We start from the raw sequence: 14,764 nt of genomic DNA, 5'->3' as shown, positions 1-14,764 counted from the left end.
TCCTGCTTCAAGGGTGATGAGTGAAAGAAACAAAATCCCCCAGAAAAACAGCCCCCTCCCTCCCCCAGAACCAGACTGGGTTGGGTACAGGAGGCAGTGCTGTGCGCTGTATGAATGAGGTTCTCAGCTGTGCAGTCCCCCTCCGACACTGCTGTTCTTAGAGCCTGCAGGAGCTGGAGGCCAGGCAGGGAACCTTGTGTCTCTCCAGAATCACGTTCCCTGGACCACTCTGTCTTCCAGCTCATCACTTTTCACCCTGTGCTTTTGAGCACTAGAGCCCCCAAAGGCTAAGTATCCATCTTCCACCAAAGTCTTAGGTGGCTCTGTCCTCTGGAGACATGTGCTCTCTGCATGTGCAAGAAGCTGTTTCATATTAATTCACATGCCTGAACCATTGCAGAAAAAAACACTGAACCCAGTACAAAGTTTTTCTGTGTCTGTGCACACAGCGGGTGCCAGAACTACAGATCCACACTGGCAATAATTCTGCGATAAGAAATCAACTACTTTACCAGTTGTGCACTAGAGAGCTTCTTAGGCATTGGCACTTCTACTATTGGTGTCTCAGTGTACTTGGGATAGGCCACGGCTTCGCAGTCACTGACACCAGCCATCTTTGGGATCACAGCTTTGATCCTTATTCGTTCACAGCCCTTGACAGAACAGAAAGCAAATTTGTCCTTCTCATTTTGAGCTTTGAGTTTCAGAAACAGCAGCCTGCATGTAGGAGAGAAAAGCAAACACATCCTTGTGACTTCTGTGCAAAAAAACCCACTCACTCCCAGTTTTGGTGGACTCCTTCCTAGTGCTTTGCAACAGCATGCATTGCAAACCCTCAGTGCTGATGGCTGCGTTTTATGGTGCTCAACATACCACACGCAAACAAAAGAGGTCACACATCTCAGAAACGGTTTGGGGAGGTCAGGGAACTTCAGACAGAGAAATTAGTTGACACCTGAACTCCCTTTGGGCTCTATTTTATAATGATACATTTTATGTAGGAATATGTGCTTAGTATTTTAGACCTTTCTTTTCCATTCTTTTAATTCTTTAAAAGAAAACAACAGGCTTTACACTCTTAGTTCCTGTGCATCCCGGCTGTGGTGTTTATAAATGGTTGCTGTTCAAAACAAAAGGAGCTGGGTGTGTCTCCAGTTCAGTTTCATGGTCTGCACTTTGCTTTTGTCTCTTTTTTCCTAATTTATATTCACTTAGCAAAGCATTTCTCAGAGCAATTGGCAGTGCAGCAGAGGCTGTGAAGGACTGGCAGTCCTGGGAGTCCCAGGAAAATTAAACACTGGTCACATTCCCAGAAAGACTTTTGATTCCCGCTAATGGCATTAGCCAAACACCTCGCTACTCCCGCTGCTTTCCCGAGTGGTGTCCAAATCGGCAAGGCTCGCTTCCTTACCCGGTGTCCTCGTCCCAGTAGTAGTACCCTTTGCTAGGATATCTGTGCTCCAGTTTCTCCATTTGAGAGGTTCTGTAGAAGGTTCCAGTTTTGTACGTTTTCTTCAAGAGACGGTTGTGGATGTCTGAGAGAATGGAAAATGTTGTCCCTTTAGGATAGCAAAACCCTACTTGGATCCAGTCATTCCTAAAAATAGCAAAGACCCACATTATAACAAGTCGACACATGACTGTTATTTTCCTGGGCATGCTAGAAGCCAAATGAAATAATTCACTCTGAAATGCAACTTCTTTCTTTCCTGGCCAGATAAAATTTTAATGGTTTGGGATGAATCAATGCAATGTAAATTAGACATAACAACCATGGGTTAGTTAGGCAATGTGGGTCAGCTCTTCTCCTGACTTCTACACCTGTGACTTCCACACACCAGGAATGAATTAGCTTTAGGCCTCTAAAAATGAACCATGTTATCTTGCAGGGCTTCCTGGGGGAGGAAACAGGAATCTGAGATATCAAATGGAAAGATGGTGAACTCAATGGACTTCCTGGAACAAGCGTGTTCGTTCTGGGAGAGCTCAATGAGGTGATGACCTCACCCATTAAAATTGTGCAGTTACATTATTGGGCTGGAATGTTGGAATTCGGTTGGATCACTCACTTGTTGAAGTTGATGAGCCATATGGCGAGCTCTTCAGGGGCCGTCTTGTCCCAGTGGATGGTGTAGCCTTTCCTCAGAGTTACAACTGGCTGATACTGCTGGTAATGAGTGCTTTTGCTCAAAGCCCCTTCCAAGTAGAGTGGGTGATTGTGGTAGTCATTTTTTATTATTTTCATTTTCAGGTTGGCTGGCTTGTAGGCTTGGATGTATATCTAGATGAAAAAATGATCACCAAGGGTTTAATGAACTACAGTAAAACATTGCAGACACAGCTACTCAATAGATGTGAACTGATGCGAGCCCTGTGACTTCCACCGTGACCTGTACGCCGTAGGCTTACATTCCATTTCTTAGGCTTCCTTTTCACTAAAGTAAACAGTTTGCAGAAAAAAGAAAGACCATTTCCTCATCCACTGAGTTCAAGAGTACGTTCCAGCCAAGGCTTCAAACAGGCCTGCAGTAAGGCTGAAGTATTTCACAGGGTAAGGGGCAACCCTCAACGGTGGGACAGTATCTACCTCAGACATCTGACTTCTCCTGAACAAGGGCCCTTCTGTCTGGATTTCAGAAGCATGAAAACAAGCTCAGCAGTTAGAAATCGGCTTTAATGGCACTACGCAGAAAAGAAAACAACTGTTGCAACACCCAAGACAAAAACAGGCACTACTCATCAGAGGAAAGTGAGGACTCTCTCAAGTCAGCAACCCCTGGAGCTCGTGTGGTAGGAAGAATGGTTTGGTGGTTACACAACAGGATGAAAGAGCTGAAGTTCTAATTTCAACTGCACAGCATATTTCCCACAACACTGTGAGTAGAGCTTTCCTCCATAAATCAAGGAAAAATAACTAGCCAACAACCTATAGATGTATGAATATCAATCTGCTAATGCTCATGGAGCTCTTAGGGGACCTCAGGCAGGAACTGTTAGAGCTGTTAGCAGTCAAGGCCAAAATATCCGAAAAAGTGCCATAGTATCCTCGTGTTCAAAACCACCAGCACAGACACGCAAATAAATAAACTCAGAGCACCCAAGAGTAAGTCCGTATCTAAAGGTTGAGATTAACAGTGCCTGGAAATTTAAAACAAAATAAAGTAGTAATGATACTGCAAAGTAAGCAGCTTCACCTGCGCAAAGTGTCCGCTGCAGATGGAACCTCTCCAGTCGGGCACGTCGATGCAATCAGGATGCTTGATTAACCAGTTATCTTCTTTTATCAGGTAGGAACCTGGATATTCTGACACAGAACCATCTACATCATGAAAAACTGATGTTTTATCACCATCCATATCCAGGTCATTGAACCATGGGCCAGGCTCTCCAAAGAAGACCCTTGAGGTAATCTAAACAAAACAGGAAAACACATTTACATCTCCAGAAAGGAATTAATCGCTCGGAGTACAGAGTAAAGGATGGCTATGGTCACTACAGCGGCTCGAAGGACCTATTTTCTGACTTTATTTGCCATTGGAAAGTAGCTTGGACATGAGACAGCGTTGGGTTTATAGGTCAACTTGCCCATGAAGAAATCTGTCCATGCACTAACATCACCATTCTTTAAATGGCCCCAGATTTTGGCTGCTCAGCTTGAGACATTGCAGGCTTCATGGTCAACAGCTCTGAGGCCCCACAACTCCAGACGAAGGCTGGGGCTGCAGGTTCTCAAGACAGCGTTTACGGGGTAATAAAACTCTAAGCTTCCGAAACTGAGTATCCAAAGGCGGAAGCACCAAGAGCATTTTTAACTAAGCTGATCCTGCTAGCGGGCAGGAACATCAACGCCGTTTGGTACAGGCACGTTAGGGTTGCCTCTGCCTGCACGCTGCCTCCTCACTGCACCTGAAGTCAGCGTAGCGCTGGGTCACACGCTGAAGAGGAGTGTTTGGTTTGTCGCACAGAGCAGACACAGATTTCCCTGCTGACCATGGGGGAGAGGCTAAAACAACCGGAATTTCAGCCTCAGCTGTGAGAAGGTTTGTTTTAAAATTCTGGGGGAAGGTTCAGGAGACGGGGTGATTTCACCAGAGCCACTTCACTCATTGTCTGCTAATATATTTTTAAGGTTCCAAAGCCACATGAAGTCACACTGATGCTGGGAATAATCAGCAACCTCCCTTGGGAAATAGCTGCTCAGGCAACTTCTAACTGATATTTTTATCCAGCATAAATAAATATCACGTCACCAGCCAAGCCGGTGCAATGTGAGAGAGTGACCGACCCACACTTTTAGGGGAATTTTACCTTTCCCGTCCCATTTGGCACAGGGATCGCCAGTCAGCACTTTTCCTGACATGCGAGCAAGTCTGCTAATTTTTTGAAAGTTAAGCAACTCAAATCATTTCAGTCCTAACCACTTTATTTATTTGTTTGTTTGTAATGTTTGGCAGTTGGATTTAACAGCTGCTAGAGGTGAACCTCAGCAAACCAGTTAGCACATATTTGTTCAAGCAAATACAAAAATAACTCAAAAGCACAGACCCCAGGACAGGTTCAGACCAGAACCCAGAAGTTCATAGTATAGTTCAAAGTTCGGCAGACCCGTTTTGGCTGGGCTCTGCTCGCGTTTTGTCTGCAGACCTGGAGCCTGTGGAAGTACCCTCGTGTGCAGGGCTGCGGAATTACCCCTCATCAGCTCAGTTTCAGTGGCTGTTTCCCAAAATCAGTATTTTCTGCTTCTAGGTGGGTTAGACCTTCCACAACAGACTTCCCTCTGTTGATGCTTTGATGTTATACTGCTGTCAAAAATAAAGCGGCAGATTCTTCTCCGTATTTTACAGTTTCTGAGACAAACAGAAACGGAAATTATTTTCACTTGAATCACACTTCTTTTTTTTAAATCTGATGCTTGCTTCTGGTTTTCTGCAAACCTGTCAGAGAATTGGATTTTCTTGTTGTTTCACCCATCCAATTTTCTCCTTCTCAGCTACTGTCATCTTTTTAAACATCTGTCAAAGACAATAGGCACCCTCCTGAAGATCTCGTGTTTCTTCTAAAGGCTGCTACACCCTTATTGCTCACAACCCTATTTCCAAGCCAACTGGAAAATGCTTTCTGAGAAGGATAACTTACAGGGACGTCTTCAAAATGGATGTCGGTGACGTTATTGTTGGGGCAGCTCTGCCAGGCGTTATTGAGCCGGAACGCCAGGGCACTTGTGTGCCGGCCATCCAGGGCAGCAAATTTGCGGAAGGTGCAGTTCTGAACGTTGATCGGTCCATCATAGAACTGAATCCCTCTAATGGGAAAATCCCTAAAACACATTTGGAGGACACAAAGAGACTCAGTCAAGACACATAAGCATGAGGATGAGAATGTAGGCTAGACATGTACAGTCCCACAGCACTTGTTTCTCATCTGCTTGCATTTTTCATAGCCCTGAGATGACTCCTGAGTTCACGTTTTGGAAGAGAAGGGATTTCCCTCCTTTTTAGATCCATGAAGTTCTCTTATCCTTGCAAGTTCAGCTCGAGTTCTCTCATGTCTGAACAGATCATCTTTGTTTGGTCTGTGCTCCTCCAGGGAAGGAGCTTACAGCAATGCCAAAGCACTGACCTATAAGTGAATAAACTCATTTTTGCCATCAGAAATGAGGTCTGCAGCAGTGAAACCTGACACTCATCAGACTCCTTGGGTTGAGTAATGGCGGGGCTAAAAGAAGTCCCACCACATCTTTCCAAGGAACTTGGAGAGAAACAGTGCAACTCAACTGCAATAGAAAACAGGATTTGAAAACAAGGAAAGGTCTTACAATCTACAGAGTTGGTAAGAGGTGAAGGGGCAGTCTAATGAATCTTTACGAACAGCCTTTTCTGATATTGTCTGCACGGTAAAGGAGACACCATTTTTCACGCTGATTAAGTGAGAGAGATGCTTGAGCTCCTTAAGAGGCTAAGATAAGATGTTTCAAATTGCACTTATGATAAATAAATTTGATCCGTTCTTCATACAAATGGTTTTCTTTAGTCAAGACTTGCCTGCTGCTGTGCTGTGCATCACCTGAGATTAGATATGCCCACACATATATACGTAAAGGGCATGAGAAGGAGAGTCTTAGCAGACTAGGTGTTCATTATTATACAGGTAATAATAAGCCTCCTGTATCATTACTCAGAAGCAAAATGGAGGTATTTAATAATATGGCAGAAAAAAAATCAACTGAGCTGTTTGTTCGCTGTAGGGCTACTGCTAGAGTAACTGTTTTTAAGAATAACGACAAAACTTTACTGCACTTGCAAACCAAATCTGTAGGACTAAGGACTAGGAAAAGGCCACACATGAAGTTCACTGGCCATTTCAAAACTAACAAAGGCATCAAACTCCTGTAGCTCAGTAGCAATAGTAATAACAGCTCTGAGGACATCTGTGACCACATCTGAGCCAGCACAAGCCCGGGGAGGGGCTTCTATGAGCTTTCCTGGCAGCTGACCTGGATGGAGACTGTCACAATGCTCAAGCACTGCTGACTACATATACAGAAGTGCCCAGCTAGCACACAGTCCTCTTGCTGTCTGCTTAACTCTGTTTCCAAAGGAGAGAGGGAAGGAAAAAGGAGTTTGATTCTGTCTTGGCAGCCTGCAAGTATGTACCTGCCAGCAGCAGCTGCACAGTGAGGACTTTGGGATGGGGAGATGTGAAACCAAATCCTTTCTGTGTAATGGTTATTAAACTGAACAGCACTGAGGAAACCACACTGGGCTGAAGTTTTCACTGAGAGTGGGAACAGTGAGTGCTTTGATGTTCTAAGCTGAACTTACGGGCCAATGGGCAGGGTCCTTCCTCTGTGATCCAGACCTCCAGGTCCCCAGATCTCGTTGTCTGTCGTCTCAGTGCCCAGGTTTCCACTCTCACCAACAAACAAGCTGTTCTTGATTTCTTGCTTTGAGCCATCGTCGTGAGGAAAAGTCCCACCACTAGGAGGGAAGGGCTAGAAGTGAAGGGGCTGCTCACACCCACCCCCACCAGCTGTGCCCCAATCTGTGGCACAACCTGTGCCACACTTACCTGGCCAAGGTCAGGCCAATGCCATTGTCAGCAAACCTGCAAAGAGAAGAGAGGTTTGCTTCAGAAGAGGTTTGGGTTTGCTTTGTTTTATCATGTCAAACTAAAATAACCAAACCAGTAAGATGGAGGACAGCAGGGCCTAAATACTGATCAGTGCTCATGGGGAACTCAGGTGATTCCACGGTTGTTCCCTGTCTAGTTTTGGAAGATCTCTTTTGGCACGTCTTGCAGTATATGCAGATCATACGAGGCAGCAGACACGCAGCTGGTTGCTCCCAGCTGAGGTTAAGCTGGTGACTACTGGGCATAATTTACTTGTCTGATAGAGCTTTTTCCCTGCATCAAATGACCACACTCTTTTCACTGTTAGGTAAAAAGATCATGCTCCTCTCACACTTCAACTAGCTTTTATTATTTAGCAGTTCTTTGCTTTATGCACACCTCTGTGCTCCCCTGTGTTCGTGTGTCACGTAATGCTTCCATAAAATAGGTTTACAAGGGGAACTGTTATAAAAATAGAGAAGCTTGACTTCTCTTTCATCAGCAGAATGATAGAGATCAGACCTTCTTTATTACAAAAAAAAAAAAAAAAGTAATAAAATGTCTTTTCATTTTGCTGAAGTTCCAAAGCTTCTAGATGAGATAAATCACAACTGTCAGCCCGTGACTCCTGCTTGTAGGAAGGTACAATTAAAATGATAGTGTGAGTAAGTCTTGATGGTATCTTCATATCAATGTCACATCACGCCTGTCCTTGACCTCAGCAAAAACACCAGCGGAGGTGGCGCAGTGAGGAAAGCCCCCGCTCTGCCCCGCTCCTGTCTGCAGGTGGCAGCCCTTCCACACAGACCATCGCCTCCCCTCGGCTTCCTCCAGCCCCGTAAACGCTCGCTGGAGTTGATGTGCTGCGCGCCACATTAACGTTTGTTTTGTTAATGTAAGACATAAGTCTTTTCATAGCAATAGAAATGGAAATTACTGTGGCTGTAAAGACAATTACAGTTTGATGGCTGCTTGCTTGAATTCACATGCACTCATAGGTCTGCTGCTGGAAACCGATGAAGTACTTGGTCTTCCAGCAACCTCCGTGTATCTGATGTGCTCCACAAGCAATGTAAATGTCTCAGTGACATGGGTGTCATCTGCAAAGACAACACGGCTGGCTGTGGAGTGGGCTAGCTATTTCTGGTTTGTAAGTTCGTAAGAAGCACAAACATTTACTCAATATTATGTTTCTGACTGTTCTGCTACAGTCTCATTCTCACCAACCTGACCGGTCACTACAGCCAGCTCACACCACTTGATCTAAGAGTTTTGGGTCACTCAAAGGTAAGGCCAGGAATTGGACACCAGATCACGGTGTGACAGCTACTCGTACTAGGGTTATCACAATATGCCTCACAAAAGGGCTTTTTCCTTTTTCTCCTCTTTCTTCATTGAGGTTGATATCAAGAGTCTGGCTCAGCAAAAGAAACGATAGATCATCTGTTTTCAAGTGCGAAACAAATATCTGTCCTGACCAGCACAGGAGATGGCCTTCGAAGAGCGCAACATGCACTTGCCTGGTCTCCTGCCCTCGCTGCTGTGATGCGTGGTTTTACGTCTGCTTTGTCAGTACTCACTTATTCAGCATAACAGTGAACTACATTAAACTCATCTGTGACCAGGCTCAGCCAGGGGAGGTGGTAGATTTTGCTACTTTCTTTTCAAATCCCCTCATTTTTCATGTAAAAAAAAATCAGGTTTTATTTTTAGTTATTTGTATCTCTGTGTCTGTGTGTGTATATGTGACCATTTCTGAATGCTGGTCAGGGTCACCCAGAGAAACGATCGGAGAGATCTTCTGTTCAGACAAAGCAGGGTTTGTTTGTGTAAAATAATGCCTGTGTTTACTTAGGGTTTCATCTTTATTTCAATCTTGGCCATATGAAAGGTGCAAAGCGATATAAATAGTCTGAACCACAACTATGCTTGCCATAAACACCAGCCTGAACTCCGAGAGGTGAAATAAGGCAAAACTCACTGGCAGTCGTCCAGCCACACATCTCCACCCCGCAGCCAGGCCCCGTGATCCTGATTCTTGTAGGCAATAAAGCGCTCAATTATTGCAGGTTCCCTGGGCTTCAAAGGATCAGCATCTTTGTGTGGGCTGTATCTGTAACCAGGAGAGAAGAAATATTGGTGAGGGAAGGTAGCCTTGCTTGGTGCATGGCTCTGCTAAACATCTGGAACAGCTCTGGGACAACAGTCCATCCAAGTAGTGTGCCTAGCGAAGCAGCAATGACCAGACCCAACTGCCAAGGGAAGGACAGTCCAGGCGAGGCAGCTGTGAAGACCTGCTCCAAGTTTCCTTATTGTATTGCTGTTACATTGCTAAAAGCATGGAAAGTTTATTACTGCTCCCAAAAGTCTGAGATACTTCTTAATCCCTTACTGTCATCCTTTAGCATAGTCCTGTTATTTAGAGAAATAGCCTTTTGTTTTCCCTTTTGAGCACTCTTATCTCCTAACCTTGGCTATACTCTGGCAGGGAGTACCACTGCCAAATTTTCTTTCTATGGAAAGGAATTAAAACATCTTGGAGAGGGGTTGAGACTCTGTCCCTCACTATTCCCACTATACATTACCCAGTACACACGTACAAGATTTATTAACTGTGAAGTTCTCAAGTATGATGAAATAGTGGCCTGATGTAGGAAAAAACCAGGCACAAGCGGAAACTGCAGCAACGTGTGTGCCCTCAGCTGCCACCTGTCAGCCACCGCTCGGGCCACGGGATCTGAGCTGGGCTCTGGCTCGCTACGGTGGTGCTGAGTTCGGCTGTCATCTACCAGTCCTGAGGCACAGCTCTCCCATTTGCTACTGAAGGAGCATCTTCCATCATGCTACACAGCTTAGGAAACCTGACAGATGAGTATTAAACTCAGTGCCAGCAACGGGTGGTCCAGACATTAAAATTCATGCCTCATCAATGGGTAGCGACGCCAAGCTGTCAAATCTCTAACAGATACTCAATAGCACTTTGCTTTGCTTAATAACCCACCATATCAATCTAAAACTGAGCATCGGGCTGATAGGGTTCCAGTAAATGAATATTGCTTTGGCAGCTCCATCACTGTGAAGTTGCTTTCAGAGAGAGATTTAATATCAGTCCTCGTGAATTCCCCAGACATTGTTAAATACGTATATTTTGAGATGGATTCCAGTTTCATTCACATCCATGTATAACTGGAGGAACACCACAGAGTAGAAAATTTGACTCAGACATTTAATGCTGTAATTGAATGCGGAATAATCTCTCCAACTCGGTAACTGTCCAGGCTACCTCAAAGTTTGCCCCAGCCAGTCCAGCTATGATCATTTATTCAGGCTTTCAGCCTTGACACATGAAAACTGGAAAATGGTGTAAATAATCTGAGCTGCAGCCTGTGCTGGTGGGTAATCCCCCAGCATAAACATGACTGCATTATGAATTGCCTGGCTTCCAGGGGTCATTCCTGCCCTTGTATGGCAAGGGACAAATTGCCTTTTGTAATCACTGCGCCTGCGGCAGCAGGCAGTTTCCAAAGGCACGCACTCAGCTATACGGGAGAGCGGCACCAGGCTCCCAAGAGAATTCGGACGTACTTGCAGAGCAGGCAGCTCTTAATAAGTTATTTTTTCAGCAGTTACTCTTATTATTGAATTAATAATTTAAATTAATTGAGCATTAGACTAATGTAAATAATATTCACTTCTGGACATCTTTCAGCATCAGCTGCTAGCCAGGGCACTGGGGTGGTGTGGATCATAGGATAACCAATATCTGAGCTCCTGGCTGGGCTCCCCCAGGGAGGAGGAGTGGTCCCACCCCTGCGATGCTTGCCCAGTGTGGGACTTCAGAAATGTGGGTAACTCACGTCCCAAAAAATTGTTATTCTCCTCTGCTGAGCAGAGGTTTTCAGCAGGTTTCTCTTCTCTACGTGTTTTTTTCTGCAAAGAAACACAGTCACAGGGGAATGCAGGTTGGGTGCAACTGGAGGCAATTGGTCTGTCAGGAAAGAAAGCTTCAAAACTTGAGAATATTTAAGTCCTCTTCTCTCCCTAGGGTTGGTAACTAAGGCAGAGTCAAGCTCTAATGAGATAAAAGGGTGCAGGTGCAGTAGACTCTGCCCACAAGAAGCCCCCTGCTTACATCAGCCTCTACTGGAGTCAGCTTTGGGGAAAGAGAGGCTTCTCAGAAGCCACCAGCCCGGTAGGGCTGTTGATATGATATGCTCTATAGAGAGGTTTCCAGTATTTCTAAATGACTCCATTACACCGCACAGAGGTTGTGCAGCAGCAGCGATGGTCTTGGAACTAGACAGAAATTCGAAATTAAAGTGTGAGCACTCCCTGTTCAAGCAGGTCCTAAAAGAACAAAGAAAATCAACAGCATTCCCAGGAAATACTTCTTTTTCCTAGGAAACTCTTGCTGCAAGTTCTGCCCAGTGGGGCTGTAGATCAGACAGCGTTTAATGCTCTCACTTACCTAAAAAAAAAAAAAAGCAACAGAACACCCTAGAGCAGATGTAGCATCCATGCCAGCTCAGTTCAGAGCTGAAGAGCAAGGACAAAACCAGCAGGGTGTGGGTGCTGGGGGTCCCTTAGGAAGGGGAATGGAGAAGACAAGAGAAAGTGTTAAAACCAAGTGAAGACCTTTCCTTGATAAGAGCCACCCCAAAAGCATTGCAATGATTCTTGTCAGCTTGCTTGGGAACAATTCCATAGCTTTCAGTCAGTGCTATCGAGGAGTCTTTTCCAAACCAAACTGTGCAAAACACTTTACCTCCCAGAAATCAGCGTCAGGATAGGTCTTTTGTCCTTGGCAGAGGCTGGAGTGGTTTTAACGCCATTATCGATGATCATTCCAGCCTAAAAGAGAAGACAGATGCAATATTATGGTATATTTATGTATTCTACAGCTCTGTCCATCTGCAGGACCTGCCTCCAACTGTTGTAAGCCAAAGTCACTCGCACAATCCTCCTAACTGCTTCTGTTAGTAACACATGAATCGGAGGGCTGCCAGGACCATCCAGGCTTGCACACCCCCCCCAAAATTGCCACAAATCTCCAGAAACTGCACCTCTCTGGTAAACACGTGTATGCCCGCACACATAAACACCCTGCTGCGGTCTAGAGCACTCAGTGACACTCACACAGCCCCACGACACAGCATGCTAAGGGTCAATGGGAGAAGAGAAGGCGATTAGACACAGCAGCCCGTATTTATCCCTCTAGATCTGTTCAGTTAATTGCTAACATCGGCAGTTGAGGTCTATAATTAGACAAGCTGCCAATAGATGCTCCTGGAGGCACTATTTTAGGAGTGCAGAAGCAGAGAAGCAGCCTGAGCAGAGGGAAGAGCCTCTCTGAATGCACGAGAGCCAAGAGAACTGGGTGCTGGCTGACTCGCAGAGCTCCCACGCCAGCGCGCAAGCTGCTTTATCTGCAGACACAAACAAGCTCTCAGTAACTTTTAGTGAAACAGAAAGCACAGGCATTAATAGCTTGCAGACCCGAAGAGCTGGAGCAAGAAGATGGTGTTTTTTCCGAGGGCAGCGTTCCTGTTGCGTGCAGACTCACCCGGTAGTTGGAATGTGCGCGGTTGTTGGAGAATTTCCCCATTGGCACGTGCTCCGAGTAGCCGGGGGAATACATGCCTGCTGAGGGCCCCGTCGGCACGTGGTGCAGAACAAACCAAAAGCCTGTTTCCTGAGAAAGAGAATGGACGTCTGAGACTTTGCTGGTCTACATTAGCCCAAGGATCCATCAGCAAGGCCACAGGACGCCAGCCAGAAGGTTTCAGGACAAATCACAGCTGGTGGCACTGACCTGTGTAACTGTATGCAGCAGAGTTTAACACACACGTACATCCACATTCACACTCCCGCATCTTCCAGGTGCCTGAAGTTGAGCTTTGACGTGTATATTGAAGCTATAAGTCAGGCTTTCAAAACTCATGATGCACACACTCATATGCTGATGTCTTCCTATCACTGCATGCGTGAGCCTTAAAAATCAGACTATTTTTATTTAGTTGCCTAAACTGCATCTAGGAGCCCAAACCTAGACCTGGAAGCTCTGGGAAGAGCACATCTCTTTGTTTAAAGCTTGGTTTGCTTGTTTATTTGTCTTAGTAGGAAAATAAAGGCTCCTGATGTGACCAAGAATAGTTATACTGCAATCAACAGAATCATTGCCAAAGACTTCACTGGGACTTCACAGTCACATTTATTTAATTTATTCAGGCTACCCACTTTGGAAAGGCTGGAAATTTTTGTTAAAGCCACCCAGCTCTGGAAACAACAAGTGACAAGAAGTGGGGAGAGAAAGGAAAAGTATTATTTTTTTATTTGTGGCACTAGCCACATTAACATATGTCTCCATCGAGCAGTTCCAAAATGCCTATGTGACAGAAGCAGGTTTTATTCCAGCAAGAGCCTCAGCCTCGCAGGGCTGTAACCAGTCTGAATTATTACCAAATAAGAAACTTGTGCACTCACTTCAGATCCCGCAGCTGCACAGTTTATAAGGTTGTTGTGTGGGTTGGCTATCCAGAAGGTGGATACGGCGCTGCAGGTCAGGAAAACAAAGAATAACATGAAAATGACACTTTGAGCACACACCAGAGCCACAAACCAACCCCCCCCCGCCCCAGCACAGGGAGGGCTGATAACTCCCCTGATAAGGGGTCCTGCCTAGGGGGCAAAGGAAGGTTCTGGGTTGTTTCTTTCTCTTCTCATACCACGTATAGTCTGTGGTTTGACAGAGAGCATGGCCTTATCTTTTAAAACCCCGAGTATTAAAAGAGGAATTTTGACTGCAATTCCAAGCTTGCTATGAAGCTGTCAGATGTCAGTCATGTTTTATGATAAGGCAAATATGTTGTTGCACAAGTCACAGAAAAGAACTTTGCCCCCAAATAAGCCCTCAAGTTCATTAGAGATTCGTTTAATCAGGGACCCAACAAATTACCTCTTAAGGGCTTTCCAAGCGTACCCTGGTACCTCCTGTTCCAAGAGCTGCTGTGATTCATTAGCTTTATTTGCTCCCGCCCTCCTATACATTTCTTTTGGGACAAAAGGACTCCATTTGTCTAATGCACATAAAAAACTTCTGATTGAAAGATTCCCATCAAGAAGGAAAGGTCAATCCATCACCGTCCATCCCGTGACATACAGCATTCATTAACCAACAGGCACGTGAACTTTGGGAGGAAAACAGCCAGCACTTACAACCAGCAGGCTGGCTCCCTGAATCTGCTGGGTGACAGCCGCCCTCCCGCAGGGGATGAACCTATGGAACTCTAAAGTCTATTTTAAACTTGCTGTGAAGGACTCCATGGAGGCTTTAGGCCAATGGATTTTGCTGGCCTAACGTGAAGTTCTGTTTGTGCAACTTTATTGTGGATAGCAAAATTTTTATATTTCGGACATGGAACTGGCCTGGAAAGAAACAATTTGGGATTATTTATAGTCAACCTCCTGCTGCACAGGCAAGGACGTTGTGTTTCCACAGTGACCTGTCTTTCAGCCCAATCCCATTGCTCAGAGCCATGTGGATTGGGCAGGTTACTGTGTCATTTGGCACAATCCTATTGTCTTAATTCCTGGCAGCAGCCGCCTGCTCGCCTCTTCCAAACTGGCGGAGCTGCAGCCAGTGCTGGTCCCTCGT

General features: G+C 45.4%; 1 protein-coding gene across 1 annotated transcript in view; it reads right to left on the bottom strand.

The window, feature by feature from the left end:
* The window catches only part of CEMIP (cell migration inducing protein, hyaluronan binding), a gene marked incomplete at its 5' end in the record, with an annotated part of 19,169 nt that extends 5,506 nt beyond the window's left edge, over positions 1–13,663 (bottom strand). The window contains 11 exons of the mRNA XM_010143840.1: positions 513–717; positions 1,412–1,597; positions 2,070–2,281; positions 3,195–3,410; positions 5,137–5,317; positions 6,822–6,977; positions 7,069–7,104; positions 9,092–9,223; positions 11,876–11,961; positions 12,674–12,802; positions 13,594–13,663. Of these exons, the coding sequence (XP_010142142.1) occupies positions 513–717; positions 1,412–1,597; positions 2,070–2,281; positions 3,195–3,410; positions 5,137–5,317; positions 6,822–6,977; positions 7,069–7,104; positions 9,092–9,223; positions 11,876–11,961; positions 12,674–12,802; positions 13,594–13,663 (1,609 nt within the window). The remainder of the gene's footprint in view (positions 1–512; positions 718–1,411; positions 1,598–2,069; positions 2,282–3,194; positions 3,411–5,136; positions 5,318–6,821; positions 6,978–7,068; positions 7,105–9,091; positions 9,224–11,875; positions 11,962–12,673; positions 12,803–13,593) is intronic.
* Between the last annotated feature and the right edge of the window lie 1,101 nt (positions 13,664–14,764).

This window comes from Buceros rhinoceros, unplaced genomic scaffold (genome assembly GCF_000710305.1).
Source record: "Buceros rhinoceros silvestris isolate BGI_N320 unplaced genomic scaffold, ASM71030v1 scaffold29989, whole genome shotgun sequence".
NCBI lineage: Eukaryota > Metazoa > Chordata > Aves > Bucerotiformes > Bucerotidae > Buceros > Buceros rhinoceros.
Note: the sequence above shows the minus strand (reverse complement) of the source record. Positions and strands in the feature narration are given on the sequence as shown.